Source organism: Prinia subflava, chromosome 15 (genome assembly GCF_021018805.1).
Source record: "Prinia subflava isolate CZ2003 ecotype Zambia chromosome 15, Cam_Psub_1.2, whole genome shotgun sequence".
Classification (NCBI taxonomy): domain Eukaryota; kingdom Metazoa; phylum Chordata; class Aves; order Passeriformes; family Cisticolidae; genus Prinia; species Prinia subflava.
This window is the reverse complement of record NC_086261.1, coordinates 8266708-8290995: the sequence shown is the minus strand read 5'-3', so window position 1 is coordinate 8290995 and position 24288 is coordinate 8266708. Positions and strand designations below refer to the sequence as shown.

Sequence of the window (24288 nt, the reverse complement as noted above, 5' to 3'; positions counted from 1 at the left end):
CCCCAGACCATGAATTAGCTCTAAACCAATTGTGTTCTAATGAAACTCTCTACAATACAGACAGCAATTCACACACCTCAGCATCATCAGTAGAACAGGCTGTTAATTAATGTTTTTCTGGAGCACTTTTAAAAGTTGAGCTCTCAAACTATCATTCCTCACCTGCTCCCTCTGGACAGACTTTACAAGACAGATAAAAGGGGAACATCCTGTCCCCAACCACACAGCACTGGAGGAGATTTCAAAGACAAAGATCAATGCCTCATCTTCTCATTTTTGGCATGGATCTTGTAATTCAGGGTTATTTCTTACTTGACAATTCCCATCAGCCTGCTTTACTTATTTACAGAAAGGAATTAACAACAACTCATGACAGTTTTATTTTAATGAAATTTAAAAAGGCAGTTATTAGTTATACATACACACAACTGATTCTGTACTTGTTAGTCATAAATATAGAACATTCAGAAGTACAAAATACACTTTATCCACAGCACAATTTCACATCAATATGAAGAGTTTAAACAGATACGTAACCAAGTGCTAACAATGACAGAAGCCCATTTTTGGAGTTGTTTTCTTTTTTTTTCTTTCCCTTTCTTTTTTAAAGACCATTAATCTACACAAAGTAATCAGTGCCCACAGTCATCAGTTTCATGAAATGCACTCTGGTTTAGAGTAGGAAAAGACTGACCTTTTAAAGACAATTAGATGCCATCACCTTTTCTTTGCTCCATTAACAACAACAAGCCCAAGCCCACATTCTCTTCTTCTCACAGTTAACAACTGTGAAAAATGGGGCTCTGGCAAAAAAATCACCTGAAGCCAAACTTGAGCACTGCCAGGAAAAGTGAAAATATCTGAACTAGAAATTAGTCCACTCGATACCTTGCAAACAAAGAGCAACAGCAGTATGACACCAGTAAGGCATTAATGACAAAATGGCTGTATTATTCTCGAAAAAAGAGTACACCTATGTATAAAAATATATGTCATAGCAATTGGGTAAATCCAACACTATTTAACACTGTGCCAAAAGTAATTAAGAGTTAAAAAGGCAGTTCTGCAAGAAGTATTTACAGTTTCATACTGTACTTCAAAAGAAAAGAAAAGGCAACAAAGCTACAAATGGAACTATCTGGTTAAAGCATCACTGTAGGTACTGCCAGTAGCATTTGTACAAGTAATGTGATGGAGTCTTGGATTATTTGACTGAATAAACGAATATAAATATTTTAGTATCTAAAACTGTCTCAGTCTTCATGTCTGCTCCTAGAAATAACTCACCCAGACCATCCTTTACAGTTTCTTGCTCCATTAGTTTAAAACCCAAAAGATTCAGTTTCAAGAAACACTGTGTTTGCAACAGTTCGATCAGAAATCACAGCTTTATTTCCAGCTTAGGAAAAAACCACAAAAGGAATGACAAATCTACGAAACCTATGAAATTCTGGAAACTGGAAGCCAAAGTGCCAACGAAGCTACACTGACAGCACGTAATAAAAACATCAGCATTCCCAATGCACCTGATAACTGCAGCTACAGGATAAGTTAAGTCACTTTAGTAACCAAACACAAGGTACAGCACAGCCAAGGCTCCCCAGCTCTGCCAGCCACAGGAGCTGGGGCTGTTTGGGAGCAGCAGATGGACACGAGCAAAGCCTCACTGCAGCCTCTGTTCGAGCACAAGCACAAAGCTGCCAAACTCCTTCACGGCTCCCTCCTCGCTGGCTGGGGCAGGGCAGCCCAACACCTCCCACTGCTGGGGGAGATGGGATGGCAGGAATGGAGAGGAGCAGGGCAAGGGGGAAACGCCAAGAATGAAGCGCTGGCTTGGGATGGCACAACAGAAACGGCTGAGAGGGAAAACCCAAACCTGGCGCTACCCAGACTGCCCTGAGGAGAGCAGCCATCACCTTGCCCAATCAGAAAGGCAGGAGGAGTCCACAAGGTGAGAAGCAGTCCATGCTCTGATCCCTCAGGCGTACTGACTTCAAAAAAACAACAAGAAAAAGAGAGATGTGCTTAAATTTCTTCTAACAGTGCACTTTGAACTGCATGACCAAAATCTGTATGTGGGAAGCCTTCTCCAGTAGTAGAAAACCCACAATACACTGAGGAAGTTATCATTGCTGATGTCAGGAGAAAGAAAATTACTTCAGACACCTTATTTTTCAACTGAATTCAGGAAGTAAAATAAACTATAAATATACTTAGAGCAGTTTGCTGGGTAAAATAAAACACAGTAACAGAAGTTTTGCTGAATACATTATTCACTTTATGCAAAAATTTATAAAAATTCCAGAGGAACTGACATTTATCATGTCAAGCATCTTCTGTGTAGAGACACAAACTGCTCACCTACTGCTCCCTCCTTCATAAGCAGCCCTTTCCAAAGCCCTGCACAGACAATGAGCACCTCACTCACTGGTGCAGCATCCAGGCACCTCCTAGAGACACCAGTGAACTTTACTCTGAGGCTGCAGAGCTTTGCCTCTCCAATTCCATGAGCAGTCATTCCTTTGAGCAGTATGAGGGGAAAGGGAGATGGCTCCAAGAGAATAAACATCCATGCATTTAAAAGAAAAGTGCGTAAGCACATGGCTTGCTCACCTAAGATGGTATTTTCCTGATGTCTGGGGGAGAAGAGACAGGAGGTTTTTTGTTTGTTCTCAGTGTGATTTGGTGAGACCAGGAGATCTGAGGCCTCTCCAATACCACACCTAGAGATATACAAAACTGTCCTAAAAAAAAGACTCCCTAGCCCCACTTGCACATAGGGCAAGAGATTGGTCCCAGATTTAGTGAGAGAAATAGTACGAAGGACTCTTCCTGGCTCCTGAACACTACATGGTGATGTGGGAGAAGGCTGGGACAGCAGTGTCAGATGGGCACAGCCCCATCTGTGCCAGCCGTGTCCCTGGGCCACGCTCACCTGAAGCCTGCACGGCCAGGGCGGGCTGCGGGCAGGGCCTGCCTGCTCTCCAGGATGTTATCCCAAAAACATGGACTGTGGTGATGTGCACTGTGTCCCCACTCAGAGACACCCCAGAATTCCAGAGGGGCTAGGAGAAGGAGGAGCTTAATCCTGTGAAAAATTACTGCACACACTGAGATATTCTGGATGGGGGCTGTGCCCTGGGGCTGCTCTTTCAAGGTGTGAGATGGCCCCTGAATGTCCAAAAGCTGAGGGAAGCTGCTCCTTCCTCCTCTGCAGAGGCTGCCTACCAACACCCAACCTCAAAGGTTATGAACAACCTGCATGCAGGACCTTGTGGCTTTGTGAGTGATTCCTTCTCCTCCCATCCCAGAAGAAATGATCAGGATGAAATCCTTTACAATCCAACCTCTGTAACTCATCATCCATATGAAATACTGAACGAAAAGATTCCTGCCACATCTCTGATGAGGACATGGCAGGTGACTCGCCCAAGAGGAAGGCCATTAACTTACCTCTGTGGAAAAACAAAATGCAATGTGGCATTCAGAGCAGTCAAGAGTCCTCAACAAACTTGGCAAGCTGAAAATCCCATATGTAACAGAACAGGTTAAAAGGGTTTACCAGAAGCACTTGCTTGGGAATCCAAGCAAAAATTCAAGTTATCACTGTGTATGCAGTGGACAATAGTCCAATCAATATCTATTACCAACTCACTCTAAAAAAATTATACACTACAAAACCATCTCACTGCTTGCAGCAAATGAGCTTGAATGATTTCCTAGTAACAGGCCACCACCTTGCACTGTTAAAATGTGAGGTTTCACAGTATAAAAAAGTACTTCACAGAAAGGTAATGCAGCTAATATAGAAAATGCAATCTCAATGTGTTTACAGTCATTTTTTAAGAGGCAATATTTTTGGGAAAGCGAGAACAATAATAATTAAAGCAGCCAGTGAGAAATGTACAAGGTTATAGGCCTCAATTCAGTGCAAAACCAGACTAATAGCTTATGTAAGTAAATGTTTGTTCTGAATAGAGAACCACCTGAATTAAAAGCAAGAACACCTATGTGAAGAGATGGAGACTCTCACGATATTCAAATCCTTCACATACATCATCAACCTTTTCAGTACACTCCAGAATGGACCCTTTGTAAAGGCAAAAGAAACCAGTACAGGAAATCACTCCATACAGCACAAGATATACATAAAGTACCAAAATGTACACACATTCAAGTTTAAGTTAGAAAAGGCAGAGCTGAATCTTCTGGTGAGAGAGGCCTACATTATGTTGCTTAATCTCAACATTTAAAGTGACCTAAAACCTACAAGAATCAAAGAAAACAGAATATTGTGTCTGCTTTCAGAAACTTAAGCTTAAAGCAAGGCATCGAAATTGCGCGGTAGGCACTGTAACGAGACATGACCTTACCTTTTCTCTGTTAGTCTTTGTTATTTTATCTATTGAAAAATTACCATTCAAAGGAAGTATTATGTACCATTCACATTCAAATATTTGAGACTCAGAGATTTTTTTTTGAAAAACAAGCAAAATTTTTATCTCTGAGGTAGATGACAATAAAATAAAAAAACCCAATGGAGCTGTCAATGAACACTAACAAGTGCTGGAGCTCCTCTGTTGGCACTGATGCACCCCAAGGAGGAGAGAGCAAGCCCTACACCACTATCTGAAATGTGAGAAATGTGTCTTCTGGTTTAGTAGCTTCTACAGAAATGCAACACAGAAAAAGCAGCGCCAAAATTACACTGAAATGGCCTTGGAGAAGAAGAACTTCCATTTCTGCTTCGCAAGCTACTCAGAAAACGGTGGAAACATGCCCAGGTCAGCAAAATCTTCAATGTTGTAATTGCCAGTACCCTGTGTTGGATCCCCTGGCATCGGCAGCATGTCCTGCATGATAAGGAGAAATCAAAGTGAACTCTCACTTGCCAACACATTATCCAAACACAAACTGTTTCCTGTTCATCTTGTCAGTGTAAAACCAGAAAACACCAAGTTTAAATAAATAAGGTGAAAATCAGACCTATGTGAAGGGCTGGGCTAAGGTTTATGTGCTACTTATGCTTTGCTGGAGTGTTTCTGAACAAGAGGTGGGACTTAAGCAGGGAAGAAGTCTTGGATTGCTCCTCTGAAATAAAACACATTTGAGCTGCGTCCCACTCCTCCCAGACTGAAACAGCTCCCCTTGGAATGGGAGCTACATATGGAGAGAAGCAGACTCTGGTTTCACTGCATGGGGAGTATACAACATCTCACACACTGCAGCTCCCCTGTGGCAGGGTGGGCTTGGGAAGGTCCCACTTCCTTGCCAGCACTCTCTAGGTGGGCATTGCTCTGTGGAACACTCAAGACTGGACATCCACCCCAGCTACCCAGGTGCCCAAGCAGCTTTCATGCATGTACAGAGGCAGAGGAAATAGCAGGAACTCCCAAGAGAAATGAGATTTTGTGGTAATAGCTCTCACGTGTCTTGAGCCAAGCGAGGTCTCTGCAGGAGGCTTCAAAAAACACTCAACCCTTCCTCTCAGCCGGAGACTGAAGCCACAGGGAAAAGATATCCCTCGCTGGGAAAACCAGAGTTTACGTTTCCTTTTCCTGTCAGTCCGTACAATAATAAGCTCTTACCACAAAGCCAAGTCTTGCCAGGGATGGCTCATTATCCTCACAATAAAACAAAACCAAAAAAACAAATAAGAAAGTTCATGGGATCTGTTCTGTGAAAGAACTGAGAGCTGCTGCGTACTGGGAAGTTCCTCCAAAATACAGACCAATTAAAATCCATCTGAAATCTTCACAGCATCCTTGTCAATGTGGTGAGAAAGACCGTGAACATAACTGGCAGTGTCTGAGCTGCCAGGGTCAGCCTTCATTTTCTGACCAAAACTTGCACCTATCTGATGTTTTCCCACATTCTCTCCCAGCCACAGGGAACTGTAGCTGCCCCCTCCTGTGTACATTTCCATCTCTGAATGCATTTCTGCTGCTGGGGCCTCTGTGGCAAAGTCTCCTCAGGCACAGATCCAGCAAGGTCTCCTCTTGAGTCTGCCTCTCTCCTTAAGCCCACCTAACCCAGAGCTGACTTTGGGCACAATCCAAGCAACTTCTTGAAGGCCTTTAAATTCATCCAAGTTTCTTAATTCCCTCCAAATGCATGCTCACCTCCAAGAGCTCTGATCTTTGGTCATTCTTTCCACTAACTTCATGAGAAGTTTGTCAAGAAATAAACATGACACTGCTTGGAGCTCCAAGTGTCTGCTGGCCATCAAACCATGCTGTCATCACTCCACTGGAATTACCCTGAATATCCTCTTGGATAGCAATTAGCCTTTGCTAACACAAAGAGATGCAACAGGCCAATCCTGCCTGGGCTGTGGGCTAAGAGCACGCAGACAGGCAGTTATTCCAGATGAATTCTGCTGTTTGATCTTGTGTGAAAGCAATGGTTCATCCACACGGGAATATTCCCATGCTTATAGTTCTTCTGCAGAGTTCTTGGGAGCAGCTGCACACGAGCCCAGTCTTGCAGGTGAATTTACTTTGCAAAAGACAAGGAGGCGCCCCACTTCTAAACCTTGCTTGGGGCTTGAACTGTCTTTCTTGCATTTATCTGCATTGTTTTCTTGTAAACTGTCTTCTTCATCCAATTTAAAAACCAGTTACACAAGGATAGATAAGTTATTAGGCAACTTGACTTTGCTATCTGTCAAGATGCAGAATTATAGTTAATTAGTAGTATTTGAAGACAATTGTTTACCACCTATCTGATATCTGACTGGGTTTATCTTTAAAAAATCATTGTCCACTATCTTCTATGCAGTATCAGACTACTTTCCTGCTTGATCTTCAAAGAGAATGACACTGAGATCTAATTGAACTTGAGCTGGCAGAGGCCAGCACCAGGATAAGAAAGACACTCCACTTGGGAATACTTGATGGGTTCTGATGAAAGCCCTAAGTATAGGGTACAGGGAGAAGGAAAAACAGCATTCCACATCAGCAGAGATGCTGTTGTGTGGCAGAAAACCAAAACAACTCAGGAGCTAAGGGCAGCTAAGAAGTGCTCCAGGCCCTGCTGCACCCTGATCCTCAAGGGCCACGGCTCTAAGTCAGAGCTGAGGGGTCACCAGAGGGACCCTGGCTCACCTGGAACACCTCGGTCTGGTTGGGCTGCGGGTGCGAGTGCTGGTCACTGCTCTGCTGGTTGTGGTGCTGGCTCTGCCACTGCGACCACACCTCGGAAGGCCTCCCCTGGAACTGCCCGCTGCTCTGGCCACCTTCAGCTGGGCGGGGGGAGAAAAGGCACAAGTCAGAGAGCAGCTCCTCCAAAACGTCTGCCTGCTCTGGGGCGGCATCCTTCAGTGCCTGGATTTGCAAAGGAGCCTTGGAGGAAGGCCCTGAGTGACACCAGCCCTGGGAGGAGGAAAGTGAGGGAATTTCAGCCCCAGAGCAAAGCTCAAGGCCACGGCTGCACAGCCATGGACTGCCCAGAGCAAAACACGCAGTGACACACCGAGCCAGGCACTGGAAGACAATTTTCAATCATCCCTCCATCATTTTTTAATCAATAATAAGGAGTATTTTTCATTTCACTTAAAAACCAAACTTCAACATCCAAATGCTGTTTCTCTTCAAAACACTGAATTTTTGTGGAGCAGTGGGTGCACAGTTTGCTACTCATCCAAGAAGCATGTAAGCAGATCCAGGATTTTTTTAAGCAGATGTAGAAACAGTATGATCAACAGACAACAGCCTTGCTGATTAAACACAGGCATTGCTGGACTGTCTTGTCCTCCAGTGATACATCTGCAAAGTGATTTATTTAATATGCAGTTCACAGCTAATTATTATCCTATCAATATGGTGATACTTTCCTAAGAGTCTCAGGCCATTTACATTTGACAGAGTAACATGAATAGCAAGGCTTTATTGTAAATACACTTAAAATGATGATTTCAAGGAGATTAATTTCTTCTAAATACTCTATCAGGTAAAAAACATGTTGCTATACTTTAATTTGGTTACCTATTACTCATACATTTTGCATGAGTAAAGTAACAGATTACACCTAAGCTGGACTCATTTTACCCTATATTTCTACAGACTGCCCCTGAATTATAATATTTTTGGATAATTTCCATTAATTAGTTACAGTATCTCCTTCTAAGAATTAGCATTTTAGAAAGCTTGCCACCAGGGTTATGCTTTCCTCCAAACATTTCTTCCTCTTGTTTCTTAATGTTTTTTTCTATAAGTGCTCTAGCCATTTTTGCCTGTTTCCATCTCACAGCAGAGGACCAAGCTGTGCATGTCTGGTTCTTCCCAATCACCAGCATCCTCTGCCAAGGGTGCCAAATTTCCTGTGCCAAACTTCCCCACCTGTGCTATGCCAAGTCTTTGATACCCAGACTCAATCATGTCAAATCAGCCACTACTCACAGTCATGACTTCAGAAAATAGAGACACACGTATTTAACCCAATCCCTTTGGCTACCAGCTAAGCCATGCAAAACAGATAAAGGGAAGGTTTTACAGGAAAGTAAACAGGCTGTAGTGATGCATTTCTATCACATCTGAAGTAGATGATTACAGTTCTTCCCTTACTGACATTACTACAACCAGTAATTCAGCTGACTCAAAAACCCTGCAGACATTTTAAGAGCCAAAATAAAATTCATCTAAGTTACCCTTTCAAAGCAAGCTGCAAGTTTGTTTTGTTTTGTTTTTTCCCCTCAGAACAACACATTGAAATTAACTGAGTGAAGCAAATGATGCTTCTTTTCAGCAGAGCAGCTCCTGCCAGCCGGCGGTCGAAGCCACTCCTCTCCGTGAAGGCTGGGTTATTAATAGCACCCAAACTGATGTAGGTCAGGAGATGTTTCTCATTAAGTGAAAGGGTTCTTGCCAAGTAGCTTAAGCCTGAAATACAAGGCTGTCTCATAAACAAATGTACAGTGCCTGGTGGAAATGGAAATGGAAGGAGGAATAGGCTGCCTGGGAAGAGCTCCACCTCAGTGCCCTTTTCTAGGCACAGGTCGGTGCCGGTGGGGCCCGTCTGCCACAGGTCTGTGCCAGATCTGCTGCCCAGGGACAGGAGCAAACAACACACATTTGCTACCCGTGCTCTTTGGGATTGCACATCATTATCACCCAGTCACGTTTTTCATGGAATCCACTGTATTTTTTACTCGAGTATTATTCCTCTGCTGGAGCGCAGAAAACTTACCAAGGGGTTACCTACTGGGTCACAGTCTGAAAGCAACCAAATCAGCATGTAATAGGAAAAGAAAACCATTTCAGAACATGGCACCTGCTCTGATTAGGTTAGTAACACTGGGTGTACAAAATAAATCCTGTTCTCAGCCAAACTCCAATACACAATCTCAGTGCAAGAGGAAGAAGATAGAAAATGAAACAAAAGAAAGCCAATTTGTGTCTTTTAGGTGTTCTCCTGAGAAGTAAAAAGAAATTGAACCAGGTGAAAAATTTGGGAGGATGGTTACTAGTGATATAAGCAAATTTTGAATCTTTCAGGACACCATTTACTGGACAAAAATAAAGAAGTTCTCTCATATCATAAAATGACAATATTCTGAAGTGTGTTGGATGTGGAAGAGATGCAGCATGGAGGGAACAGGCCAGTTCTATCCTCTCTAAGCAGCAGCAGAAAGCAAAATCCTTTCACCACCTGAGCTTCCCAACTGACCCACCAAAAGAACAATAAAAATCAACTTTTTCTGATTAAATAATGGAAGATTTTTAATGACGTTAATGCCAAAGAGTTTCATTTCTACGTGCATTTCTGTGTTACACCACTGAAAACTCACCAAAGCCTGCACTTCGGTTTGCTAAGCTGGAGTAGGCATTCCCACTGGGAGAAGAGGTGGCTGGGCTGGACAGGGGGCTGTATGATGATGGATCAGCTGGGTAGGTGTGACTTGTTCCAATGCCAAAGGGAGACGACTGAGCCTTGCCAGACTGAGATGGAATTTGCTGAGGAATAAAGCATAAAAGAAGGAAGAAATTTTATTGCTGGGGAACAGCACAGCAGAATCACTTTTTACAACATAAAGCAAAGACTAAATAAACTCTGTGGATGCCAATAGGCACGTTTCTCCTGTCTCAGCCATATTTAATTTCTGTCCAAGCCAGCTTACTGCTGCAGAAGGAATACAACAGACTATAACCCAACACTTACAGCTCTCCTGCTGATTAGCTCACATGCACTCTGTATCAAAGATATTTGGGAAACCAGGATTTCCTTCACCACTATTATGAGACTTAATTTCAAACTCAACAGGTATGAAGAATTCATCTTTATCTTCCCAGGTGTATTGATTTTGCAGTGCCACAGTAAAATCAGTTATCTGAATGTCTTGCAGGACACATGCAGGTCTCAGATGACCAGAGTCTCCAGTGTTTGGGACTAAATGGCCAAAGAAGTTTCAAAGTTCATGAGCTGCCTTCTCTCCCTGCCTATGAAGTACAGGCAGCAGTTATTTTGCTTTGTAAATACACCCTTTGGAAGCGTGAATCACCAAGTCCTGGCAGAAGGGAAGAAACAGTCTAACACTGCTTTAACTGGATAGCTGAGTTAATTCAAAGGTACTAAAATCCAGCTTGCTGTCATTTCACCTACTTAATGGCTCTGTCACAGGATCTCCCAGAATGTTACACAAATGATTAAACACTGCAGAGGCTGTTTTGAGACATGTACAACTGGTACACTGAGACTAAAGGGAGTGAAGTGTTCCATCCAAAGCCATGTGCTCACGTATGGTGCACAGACAGAATCTGATTATAAACCATCTCCCACATCATAAGTAAGTCCAGCAGTCCCAAGAAAAGCTCAATCCCACAAACAGAAACTGAATGTGATGACATCTCTGGATACCTTGTAAGAATGTGACTGTTACTGCAATCAGTGCATGCAAAGGAAGCTGTTCTTCCCTGGAAGAGAGGGACAGGGAGCAGAATGAAGCCCCCACAATCCAAGGGGAAAAGGTCAACGACCTCCTACACCACTCAGACACACACAGGTCCATGGGCTGGGCAGGATCCACCCAAAGGCACTGAGGTAGCTGGCAGAAGTGCTCACTGAGCCACTTCCAATCATTTCTCAGCAGGAAAAATTCCTCCACCAAAAAGGTTGTCAAGGACAGGAAGAGGCTGCCCAAGGAAGAGACTGAGTCACCATCCCTGGAGGTGTTTAAAAGATGTGTAGATGTAACCTGGGGATGGGGGTTAGTGGTGAAATTGGCAGCAGTGGGTTAATGATTGGACTCGATGACCATAAAGGTCTTTTCCAAACTTAATGATTCTATGATTTTTGGGCAAATGCAGGGGAGCTGGGGGAGGAAAGCAGATCCCAACAGGCATATAACATGTGGAAGATGCTATTAAGTCTTCAGTTCAGTTCCAAGCTAAGAAATTGTACATTTCTGAAGGTTTCCACAATGGCAGTGGGAACTCCACATGTCATTTTTGCAAGGCTTAGCTCCTTTTTACTTTATTTAAGAGGGAAGAATTAATTCCAATTTCCTTACACTCACATACAAACTCAGTTGACTTGGACAGAATTTGTGCAGCAAGAGGGATGAGTAATTTGTTTTAGTAATTTTCAGCACCTTCCATATCATTTGGAGAAATGAGTTAATGTTGCGACTGGATTTCATTAACCAGGTGTGACAGATAACCATGACACTCTCAGGGCTGGGAATAATCAGTGATTAATGTGGAAACAATTCACTTACTGAAAATTTATTTAGTGACCACCCCAACATGCCATTCCAGCCTGCCAAACAATGGGAACTCAGGAGGGATTAAGAGCACCACTATTAAGATCAAACTTGATTATTTCATATTATTTGCCTTTTAATAGAGCTTTAAACCGTTTTTTCACTGTTATACAGAACAAGGGGTGATTTCTGGGCTAGCACTGACAAGCACAGTGCATCTGATGGAGGTAGGTGCTCAGCACACAACAGTGTGAGCTACACTGGGCAGTGCTGATGGAGGGGCACCAGGCTGAGCAGCTCTGCTCTCAATCCATGCCTGGATTTGTACGTGCCCCTTCTGCCCACCCTGATAACACTGCTGGGTGCAAGGTCCTGGTCCAAGAAAGATTTCATTCCCAGGCTTAATCCTAAAGCAGCAGATCTGTCCTTTTTCCTTCATCCAGTGCACACACGAAACAAATGCAGGACAAAACCTTCCACTGGGGTTTGGGCCAGTGCAGCCACTGCCACCTCAGTGACCACCACCCAAACCAAGTGCAGTTACTGGGGCAGCTGCTCACACTGCCACAGCTCCACCCCAACCACAAATTAATTACATACATGGGTTAATAACACTTCTGCAAAAAGCACAGGGAGTGCAAATCTTTAATGCCCGTGAAAATGAAGCACTTGGAGCAATACCTGTCCTGGGAATGGTGGGCGGTTTCCTGTCCAGGCCACCTGGCTCTGGTTGAGCTGCCGCGATATCTGTGTCAGGTTCTGGCCCGTCGAGGAGGACGACTGGATGTCATTGACACCAGGCACGTGCACCACAGATGAACTGAGGGTTCAGAACACACAGAGCCTCATTTGTGGGGTGTATTCTCAATGCACAAATTGTATCCCACATAAAGAAATATTGACGATACATTAACACTAATTATTCAATCTGTCTTGATAAGAAAAATGACTGAAAACCATCACAAAACTATGAAACAGACTGGCATTCTAAATGTCAGTCCTAATAGACACAGCAGGCAAAATTATTTTGAATTAGACTTCAGTAATCTCTTGGAAAGGGCTTCTAAGAATAAAAGCAGTCTCCCACATGGTGCATACACACTTAGCCCCACACCAGTTTAACATTTAATGCATTAAAAATCTGGAGAGTATTCAAGCAGGTACTTCATCACAAATTTGTGCTTAAAGTCAACAGTATTCAAGCATTTGCATAAATGCCATTCTAAATGAAGATGGGCACAAAATATGATACTTATAAACACTTCTTTATTTGTTTCCTGCCTGGAAAATGAAGAATTACATGCTACATATTAAAAATAAGGGCTTTTAGTTCCTTTTTTTCATCAACTTATGCTAGAGAAGAACAGGCAGTTATATATGCAGGTAAAAGAATAATCAAGACAGAAAGTTAAACTCATGTAGTAACTTTGGAACACTAACAAAAATAATAAAATATGATATTTTGAAGGAACTTCTTTATATGTTAGCTGTTTTCTACTTACTGATTTTCATTACAGAGAATACACAGAAATTCCTAATTATAAGAAAAATGTTATGAAGGAACTGCTCCACTTCATTTTATTCTCAGGGAAGTCTTGAGTAAGAGAATCTACGCATTGTGACTGTACTTTTATATATAAAACCATATTTTTTACATGTCACATATAAAGGAATAGAAATGAAGACAGCACACAAAACCACCTTTGTGGATCCACTGAAACAGCTTGTTCTTTTCTCCAATCCCTTCCCTATTGTTTATTTTCACAATCTTATAGAGAGAGAAGAGAGCAGATTGGGAAAAGAAGTAAACAAGGCTGAGCAGAGAGAAAGCAGGAATCTGAATCCTCAGAAAAGGCTGACTGAATCCCTCCCAGAGTGTAAGCAAAACGTGGCAGGCATTTGGATATGGGAGTTGTTATTCTGGATTTTTTACTGCCTAAAAGCAAAGTGTACGTTTAGAAATTCTTTGTAGTTTTTCTAGGTTTTTTTTCTTTTAATCTGTTTTATTTTTATTTTATACTATCACAGAGTCTCCAAAGAGGGAAATGTAGACCAGAAAGTCCATCTAAATCTGGCTGGAGCACTCAGTAGATGCTGGGGAGGGCTGGCCCTACTGCCAACACCTTCTCAGCTGGACTGGCAAGTCCCATCATCTGAGGAGCTTGGACTGTATCTGGAACTGGACTTTGAAAGCAGGATTCTGCAGAACAGTGCCTAGAGGCTGCCCAGGCTGTGACTGAATGGGCCAGCCTGGAGACTGTACAGAGAGTGGAAGTGCTGGCAGAAATGCAAGCCATTACTTGCTGTAACAGAACAGCAGTAGGAAAAGAGCTATAGTTAAACATCAGGAATTAGCAAAGGAAATGAACAGAACACAAGCCAAAGCCCCTGATGGCAAGTCAGTCACCCAGTAATACACAATAGCCAATTAAAACATATTTTAATTTACTGCCATATCTCCCCAAGTTATACTTGGTTTTAATTTGACAATACGCTCACATGGATCTTATTTCTCTTCACTGAGATTATTAACAATTATGACTTTAAGAGCACATTGGTTTAAATAAAATCAGTGCTTGCCAATGTTTTCTGTCAGAACTGACAGGTTCTGAGTAGCTGTTCCTTCACTTTCACAACCTTGGCTGGTTTGAACAGGAGAATGAAACTCCAGCAAGACAATGGTGATACCACAAGGCACTAAGGTGAACAAGACTGCTGTTACCACTCTCCAAAAGCAACTGGAACCTGTATTGCCAGCTCTTAGGAAATGACACACACTTAGAACAACTCAAAAATGCCTTGGAACATGCCAGACCACCACCTTACATGCACTTGGAAGCTGCCTTAGGAAAGTATTCATGCCCCTGTTCCAGTCCTCACATGGGATGATGGAGGCAGCATCCCTCTGTTTCCTTTGATACTCACATCAGTGAGCCTGCAGTAGTGACAGCTGTAACTGCAAAACAAATCTTTGCACCTTCCTAGCTTGGTTGAATGTTCCTCAGGTCTCTGACCCTGTCCTGTCACTTCTCAGAGTTACTTCCCTTCAGAATTTATGCTACTTCTCAGCTTTTTTCCAATTACAATATCACAGCAATATTTACCAGCCAGTATTTTTAAGAGAGATACCCAAATCATCTCAGCTTGTAAACCCAGTGTAAGTGCTGAAACATCACCAGCAGTGAAGTGTACACAAAGTGAAATTCATTCATGTAAAGAAAGCTCTTGCACCTTGGGTTGGTTTTGTTTGCACCATACTGAAAGGGGACAGTCCCCCCTCTCAGACAGAGACTGACACATTCAGGATCTGCACTAAATACCTGAAAGTCTTTCCCGAGTGTCCTGGCTGGAATGGGCTTCCCTGTGAGTAAAGCTGCTGGTTTCCTGCTGTAGATGCAGAGGCCATCATTTTTTTATCTGCTACAAGAGAAAAACAAATCATAGAAAAAAAATTAACCTAGGGGATGAGATAATGAAGGAAAAAATACTTAAAGACAATTGCAATATACGTTTTCTTCCCTTCTTCAAGCTTCATAAAGAAGCCCTGTGGAACACATCAGGAAGGACACAAAATGAAAATTGAGTGTGAAAGCAGAGGCACAGCTGGTCTGTGTCTCCTCTGTACTCTCCTCACCATTGTTTCCATGGAACATTGTGTTGGTTGTGCCCTCTGGCCACAGTCAGACCTGCTGGAAGCTGCTCCTGACTGGACAGAGCAGAGCTCCAGCAGGTGGGGAGTGAGGGTGTCCCCAGGCACAGACTGGAGAGGGGAACAAAGCTTTTCTGCAAGAAAGGTGTGAGGGTCTGCCCAGGGGGATGGAGGGATGGCACAGCAAACAGGCCTGCTCTGCAGAGGGTGTGATGCACGAGCACCTCTGTGGCTCAGGTGAGGGTGCATCTCTGGCACCTGGAAAAGTCCTGCAGCCCCACTGCTGTCAGCACAGACTGCCTGCACTGAGGTGGCAGCTGAGGGCCCTGCTGGGTTAAAGAACCCAAGGAAGGTGTCCAAGAGCTCTCTCCTAACCAGCTCACAATCTGCTTCCTGCACAGCCCAAGGAGCACCCACCTCCCCAGCCTGGTGGCACTGCCTGCTCCTCTCAGGGTGACAACCTGCAGCCCCACCTGCACCACAGGGGCTGCAGGCACTTTGCTTCTGAGTGTCACCAGACCTGCACACCCGAGCTGTGGCAAGGCAAAACACAGGTCTGCTGTGGAATTTTCTGTCCTCATGTGGCTTGGGGGAGCCATGAAATAGGATGGAAGCACTCCAGAGGGATGGAAGACAAATGAGAGTAGTGAATAACTTGTACAAAGAGATGCCATTAACTTTGGTAAGTTTACTCTAAATGTGGTAACTGGAGATCAATCTCTAATTGAATGAAGCAAGATTGGATGAACAGAACAATTTGGTCCCCTAATTTAATTTTCTGGTACTGGATTATTCCAAAGCCCAGGGAAATCTCACCACTACTTCTCTTAAAATAATTTACAGGTCTGCTACACCACCCTTTATTCACTTTCTCCATCTCCCCTCCAAGTGCAAAACATCCTGCAACTCACTGATGGTTTTGTTGCTATGTACCTGACAGACCTAGAAATCAAGTTGCCCCCTCATTTTCCCCTTTCCTTTTTTCAGTTTCCCACTCATTTCACAAGATGCTCTCGGACAAAAGGCCCACTCAACTCACAAGTAACAAGTATTTTTTAGGTGTTCAATTTTTTTTTAGCTTTCCCTAGCTTTTAGAGACCTCCTGAGTGTGACTCACCAAAGGCCTCCAACACACACCAGCTCTTCTCTGTTACCTAAGTTGTTTCTTATATTATGTTCCTAAAAAGAACCTAAGCTTGCCTCTCAAAAGAAGAAAGTCACCTCAAATTCCCTCACAGGAGCCTTGGAGAGGGAGTGTGGATGCCACTGATGCAAGCTGGCATTGCTTGTCCTTCGTAATGGAAAAATTTGTAGAAATTCCTCCCTGGCTACCTACTGCCCAGCATAGAAACCAAGGCTGGGCTACAAAACCCATATATAAAAAAACAACAGAGAGAAATGGGGACAAGGTGTACAGAAAGTTGTGTATATACTAGGAAAAATTGAGAATGGGTTGGCTCATCTCTGAGAAGAAGGACAGATGATTTTGTCTTTTTCTGCAGTAATGTCACTCTTGCATGACATGCCCCATTTTCTAAGGGCAGCCTTTGCAGGGACACCAAACTCTCAGGGCTGGAAGAGACTGAGCCAAAATCCTGCGGGTGCTTTAGATATTTGAGAACAGCTCACCAGAAAAATTGAGAGTGGCCCAAATGAACTGGAATTCCCCTAGTGCAGCAGAGTTGCCATGGCAGCTACCAGGGTCTGTGCCACAGGATGAGGCTAAGACAAAGGGAATAGCTAAACTAATAGCATGCAGCTAATTCTCCTTCCTGAGTTACCCTGAATGCTCTTTAGCCTCTGAATCTGGCCCACATCTCTCCCAGTTGTATTCCTACTCAGGATTTTTCACACAATTCTCTGCTCTCACCTTTGGTACAGCACTGGTTTTTTAGTTTGGTTTTTTTTGGTGAATTTCACCTGTTTCTCTCTAAACTCTAACGCTGTACTGGTCAATGATGGCCCTTCCCCCAGCAGGACCAGCATTTCCAATGTTTCTGCCTCTTGACTGAGTCTCTAAGAACTGCATCATCCCATGCTTCAAATCACTTGCATGAACCAGTAAAGCCAGGCTTCCTCTCCCAAATTTTGGGGGTTTAATTAAGTGTGGCCACTACATGCAATTATAGCAGCAATCTCCCTGTGTCAGCTCAGCTCATGTTCTTACAGAATGAGATTGAGTATCAACATAATGCAAATGTCTGGCAGGCAGCACACAGGCTTGTCAATATTGGTTTTGGACAAGGTATCTCATCCCTAACTGGGAACCATCCTTTATCATTCAGAGACAACCTTGATCACAGCTCCCATGAGAAATTCAGAGAGGGAGAATGTCCCAAAAAAAGCACAGCCTGTAAATTGATAAGAATGAAAAGAGAAATGGCATTTCCAAGAACATAACCTCCCAGCTACCTCACAGCTTGCAACACCCTTAACCCTAACCCCTCCCCACAAACAGCTGAGAGCTGCCTGAAAAAGAGCCAGTAAGGCAGCCAAAAAGCAAGATGTTCTTGCTTGGAAAAACATATTCTGGTGTTTAGGGTTGGAATCTTGCTACCTTCTAATGGACCCCTTTTATGGCCTCAGCTGTTGACTCCACTGTTCAAGTAAACAGACAGATGAACAGGAATAGCAGAGAAGTCCTTGCAACAGCAGGACAGAATATCAAGTATATATTGCAGTTACAGTGTTTTCTCCAATTGAAAAAGCCAATCCAGACATAAGCAACCAACAGTGAGGTCACCTTCCAACAGCCCTGGAGTCAAACGCTGTGGGTCATTTCCTCCCTGCACTGCAAGACACTTGCACATTGATTTATTTAAAACAAATGTAAAAATTCCTCTTTTTCAGTGAGGACAGTTAAGAACAATAAACAATCAATGAGCTCTTCCACAAGCCATGGCACTAACGAGCCTGGTTTCCTACAGATATATTTCAGATGATCCCTCCAGCTGCCAGTCTTAGTGGTTTCTGTCTCTTAGGGCATCAGGCAGCACAGGCTGGGCTGCTTTGAGACAGCTCCATCAGTCTGACTGATAAGTTGGCTGTTACCTCTTAGAACAGGGCTGGGAAATCCTTTGGTGATGGCATCAGTATGGACTCTGTCCTCACTGTAACTTCCAAGGAATATACAACAATATATTGTTTCAGAAACTCCTATCACTATTAGAACTTGCTAGCAAGTTTAAAAGTTGTGGGGAAAAAGAGCAAAGACTCCTCACAGCTGGGTAACATGACTGGAGATGCCTCAGCTGACCAGAGAACAAGCATATTGTTGGCAGCATGTGGCTCTGAAAGCATTGATACAAAAGCTGATAATTTGATAAAAAACTGCAGCCTATCTTAAGACTGTATAGTAACTTTCTTGTCTTTAGAGAAATGTGTCCCTATTTAAAGAAATAAATTTACATATGCTGTTTAAGAAAGAAAATACACACTTAGAAATGCAATGTTCTGCTCAGTATATTTAAGATCTAGGAGCATGGCCTAACGTGTCCCTGTGAAATGAAAAGAGAACCCAAACCAGGCAGCTCTGGTGACACAAAAGCCATCCTTCCCTCTTTGAATTTACTCCTATCATCTTTAGGGGAAACACCAACTCATGACAAATGCTAGGAAATGCCCCATGACTGATGCTGCTTTGGAAATTCTCTGCCACGCAGAAGTTTCTCTTCATTCTCTTGAAGCTGTGCTCTAGATCATATAACCAAGTGTAACACAGTATTATAAAATAAACATCAGGGACATTCACTTACAAGCAGTTATTCCAGCAAACATCTCAGCAAATCTAGGATCTCTCTCCTGGGAGAAGATAGCATCAGGCTTTTCCACAGACTTTCCACCCTCGTGAACATTAGCTGGGATACTTGGAACAGGCACCTGTGGAGATACACAGAGGAAGGTAAATCCCCCTACTGTGTTTGACAAAAAGGGAATTCAGGGACAGTCATAATGCACTTTTAGTTTTGCTGAAATATGCTGTTGTTTTACATCTTAAATGATCAGAGGCACAAAAAGAAAAATCTGAGAAATTTCACCTGAGATAAGTCATAGGATGACAGCCCATCTCTTTGATGTACTTCGAGTTCTGCTTGCTGTTGCTGAAGTTGTCTGCAAGGGAGAGAAAATGACTTTCTTACAAAAACCAATTAAGATACAAAAAGGAATAGTCATGGTCTCCTATTTTACACTCCCAGTGAAACGTGTCTCAGATGATTTAATAAATCCTCCCCTGTGAGATCTATCTGTTTTTACAGCTTTTCACTGAGAAAACCTGCACCACAGGAATGCAACAGGGCACAGGAAGAATTCTGCTGTGATAGCACAGAAGTGTAGGTGGGTAAGTAATGGAGGATGGAACACAATCTCTTTATAAAAGATGTAAAAATTCACTATTCTTAATCCATTGTCTTCCTCATGTTGATGATGAGCACACCAGACCCCCTCTGATTCTGCTGAAGGACACAGTAAGCTTGCTCTCCAGCAAGATACCTACTGACAGAACAGCTGGAAAGTTATCCAGATGTTTTGTACCTCTGATTAACAGTTGCCTTCTATTGCTTGGTCACAACAAGCAAGAAAACCTCTGGCCTGGAGATGCACAGGTAGAACACTCATATTTGTGAGGCTCTTAGCTCAGTTAGCAAAAAAGACATAAACCCCCACAATTATGCTAGAGCTCAGAGATTAGGATAGGATTGGAGCTGAACGGACAAAATACTTGGATTTGATGCTTGTAAATGATCCTTGACAGTGTTCACAGTTTGTGTATGTTTCTGGCTTCTTTCTGAAGGAAAAACCAGCCAGAAAACGGGAATTACACACCATGTGTGTCCTTCCCCAGAGAGATGATACTTGGACAGGCAGGAGTAGATGAGGTTTTGCAAAACAGCAAGATCATGGATCTGAAACTCTGGAAAATTACCATGTATTTTTAGCCACAGGCTTAAATTTTAGATTTTCATCCAAATCTTCTTTTAAATTTTGAAAGTTTCAAATGCCAAAGGACTGAGAGACAAACTTGCAGACAAAGTCAAATGAAAAATTAGATACAAACTGGTGGAAATGTGAGGAATCACTCAAACAAGCTACTGAAGTAACAGATCTTGCTATTCCTTGAAGCTTTTCCAGAAGACACTTTAGTCAGTTTTTATGCTCCATGGCAAAAATCTGTGTCCTGCAACAAACAGCAGGTCTGAGTAAGTGGCCAAAAGCCTTCTGCAGGCCTTAAGGTGTGAGAACACATAAAGAGGGAATAACTTTTGTCCTAGAAGTAACATGTAAAAAAAAAGGCAGTCCTCCATGCCCTCAGAGAGCCATGGATTTTCCCTCTTATTTTAGCAAACAGAAAAATTCCTAAAAATTACCTCTGGAATGCAAAGACATTCTCTGCTCACAAGCATAAAATGCAAACTCTTCCAACAGAGCTACGGGAGGCAATTCAGTCGTGGGGAATCTATGGGGAAGTTTCTAAACACTACCCCGTGGACAATAAACACCCATTAAATCCCGTTGTTAATGGGAAAGCTAATTACACTGTTTCATTTGTTTTTATTACCACCGACTTGGTGCGTGTGTCAATAAACAGCACATTAGGCTCTCCTCTGTTCCTTATAAAGAATGTTTTCTTGATTCAGCCATATACATACAAATGAGCCAAACCAAACAGCGCACTCACTCGTTATTTGTTTTGTAGGCACTTTTCTAACTTAGTGCTCCTTTGCCCCTCTCTATCTTTCATCTCTAATACTCATTAAGCTGCAGTACAATATAAACATCACATTGTGTTAACAGCACTGAACTTTGGGAACAACCTCCCCAAATCCATTTCCTATAAAATCCCAGTAGTTGCGTGTATCGTTAGTGAACTCTGTGCAAGCTATGCTGCACTTGATTAAGACTGAAATGCAAAGCCAGGGTAGCATCTTCTGTTGTTGTTGGCTGCTGCTGCTGCATAAATGGTTTAAATGGTGCTTGAAACCTGAAAGGAACTGCAATTTATGGAGCAGCCAACCAGGGAGAGCTCAGTGCCACTGCTGTGGCTGCTTCAGACCCTGCCATCTCTTCTGACCACCCTTCTGACAGCCAGCACGGGCAGGTCCCCTCAGTCACCCAACTGCTGCACAGCAAAAATGAAACAGAACAAGGGGTTATCATCAGTTTAGGCAAAACTCAAAAGTTGCCTTCTAGCTTCGAACCCAAAAATTGTCCTTGGTTTCACTTTCAGTTTCAGGGGTTCAAGGTGTAAATGAACAATTTCTTGGCTCTACAGGATACCCAGCACAGCAAGTGAGGACTGTCTGGGTCAGCAGTGGATTCTGTCTGTACTGACCCACAGGCTGAGTATGAAACTGGGAAAGCCCTTGGCTTGGACAAGGAATGGTTCAGCAAATCTGAAGGCTTGGATAGTTACTTCAAATTTACTTCAGTAAATACACATAGAGGAAAAAGGAAGATAGAGTGGAAGCTCTGACATTTGAGAGGATATTAAGCTCTCTATGAAAACTGAAGTCACTGGTTCCCTTTCCAGGCATCAGAGTAAACAAAAATAAATCTGAACTTTAAAATTAACAGGCTCTTTGGTGGGAGAGAAACAACAGTACTGCATCCCTACTAACCTATTTTTATGTAATAAAGGCACATGTGCTTCCTGTGTCTGGTTTGAACAAAAGCAGAGCAGTAAAAGCCTTGGGGCTGTGGTTGTAAAATCCTCTTTCAGAAATTCCCAGTATCTGCCTCTTTTAGCCTAGAGCCTCAACTCAGCCCTGCAAAAGGGTCTGTCTAAAGCAGCATCAGACAAACCACAGATGACACAGGAGCACGAGAGAGTCTTTACCACCACCACACCAACTGGACTTTTATCAGGACAGTTGATCTCTTCAGTGTTTTGGCCCAGGAGAGTCCAGAGCAGAAAGCCTCTCTCCCACAGGCTGATTCATGCAGCAGGCTGCTTCCAGCAGTGACCTGTGCCAGCTCTGTCAAACACAAAAAGTCTCGAGACTCAGGACAACCACAGGACTCATAAATTCACACAGTGCAGCACAGGATTTGCAGCTTCCAAAAATGAGACATCAGCTGTTCCACACAGGTCAGAAAAATACATCTCTCCTGTAGTTTGATGTATATACATATAAATATATATACATATAAGACCTTTATATAACCTGTCACCACAACATTATTTTATTCAAATACACACTGCTCTATCTCTGTAATAAATAAACACTGATAACAATTTTTTTTTCTCTTTGGAAATCAAACAGTCCCAACTACACAGGAAGACGTGGTCAAACAGGAGATTCTTCAGTCCAACACAGCACAACTGTGAAATGTTAAATGCTTCATTTCTCCAGGAAGTTTCTCTTGGATGACTACACCCAAGTGAAACTGAGAGAAGTTTTCTTTTTTTTTTTTGTGCAAAGAACTAAGAGAACATTTGAACCTGATGTTTCCTTATCCTTCTGTAGCTAACACAAGTTTGGACATTTGACTGGAGCGCCAAAGGAGTATCTTTATTTAAAAAAAGAAAAAAAAAAAAAAAAAGAAAGATACAAAGAAACAGAACAATCAAACCAAGACAATAAATAACAGTAAAAAATCAATGAATCCCTCCACAACTGGAATCATCACTGCCCTCTACAGTCTTTTGGGAAAATGCTGTTTACTGACCAACCAGAGCTATTCCATTAACACACACACAGAGATGTGTAGGTACTGTGGGTTTAAACTATCCTCAGTTAAAAACTGATTTAAACCCAGATTTTTGGCTACATTGCCTCTACAATTTCATGCTGAACTTTTAACTACTTCAAGCCTGTTTTTTATGGGGCTGCTAGGTCACCACAGTGCCAGGCAGATCAAACCTGTCTCTGTGCCTTCAGCTGGGGCAGAGCAAGGCATCCCTGCCTGCTCTCCATGGGAAGCACCTTGCTGGACCCAGAGCACCTTCCAGGAACACGTCAGGATGGCCACACACCCCAGGGCTGCTGCCAAACCACCAGGCCCAGCAGCAGCTTAATGAGGTGTTGGAAATCACCAGTGACGTACAACTCTTCAGGGCAGCTAGGAAAACAGAAGTCAAAACATGACCCCAAATGTGGGGGGGAAAAAAATCAGAAACAGGCAGGAACTGCAGTACTTTACAGTAAGTCCTCTTTGGAAATCTGAGAACTGGGAGAGAATAAGGGGAAAAACAAAACCAGTCTGAATAATGCATTCTTTCTACTATTCAAAAGCAGGAGTATAATGGGCTGTATCTTGCCCATTTCAGAACATTTTCAACATGACAGGATGAGGGAACATCCTCTGTCAAAGTAGCAGCAGGCAACTTCCATATTAGGTCAGCATTTCTGGGTTGCTATTCAAACCTAGCAAGAGAGATGGAAGCAGAGCCAGGAGCTGGCACAGTCCTGCTCACCACAGTGGTGCCAAGCTGAACTGTACAGTGCAGGCTCAGAAAAACCATTCCCAGAGTCAACACAACATAAGCCTCCAGCCCCACTTTTTCATCCGTGGCCTCTTGGGAACAAAGCACAATTAAGCCAGCCTGGGACAAACCTCAGAAGATGTTTTTTACTTTGCAGGCCTGTTTTTTGCATATACAAATTATTTAGAGAAGTATTTTGGGACAGCAGAAATGTGGAAACAGCTATTTTGATGCACAGTGCAGACAAACTGTCTGATTTCAAGGCACATTTGCCTGTTTTCAATGAGCTGAACTGGTCTGTTTAAGCCCAACTTTTTGAGTAAGCAGACAAAAAAGAGGAAAACAATTGTGATGCTGGGTTTCATGAAGTGAATGCACAGCCCTTCCAGGTATGTGCCATGTACAGAGAAACAAGACAAGGAATGCCCAGAGGCACTTCCAAACTCCAATGCCAAAGCCCCAGGGGTTTGGTTTTGTTGTGGAGCTCTCAGCAGGCACCTCCAGCAGCAGACTGCT

General features: G+C 43.0%; 1 protein-coding gene across 2 annotated transcripts in view; it reads right to left on the bottom strand.

The window, feature by feature from the left end:
- Window positions 1–342: 342 nt before the first annotated feature.
- ARNT2 (aryl hydrocarbon receptor nuclear translocator 2) overlaps window positions 343–24288 on the bottom strand; it is a 96206-nt gene continuing 72260 nt past the window's right edge. For both annotated transcript variants that reach the window (XM_063412442.1, XM_063412443.1), the window contains 7 exons: window positions 19385–19457; window positions 19103–19226; window positions 15019–15118; window positions 12380–12518; window positions 9788–9953; window positions 7107–7243; window positions 343–4853 (listed from right to left, as the gene is read on the bottom strand). In XM_063412442.1, the coding sequence (XP_063268512.1) occupies window positions 4755–4853; window positions 7107–7243; window positions 9788–9953; window positions 12380–12518; window positions 15019–15118; window positions 19103–19226; window positions 19385–19457 (838 nt within the window). In that variant the 3' untranslated portion in view covers window positions 343–4754. The remainder of the gene's footprint in view (window positions 4854–7106; window positions 7244–9787; window positions 9954–12379; window positions 12519–15018; window positions 15119–19102; window positions 19227–19384; window positions 19458–24288) is intronic.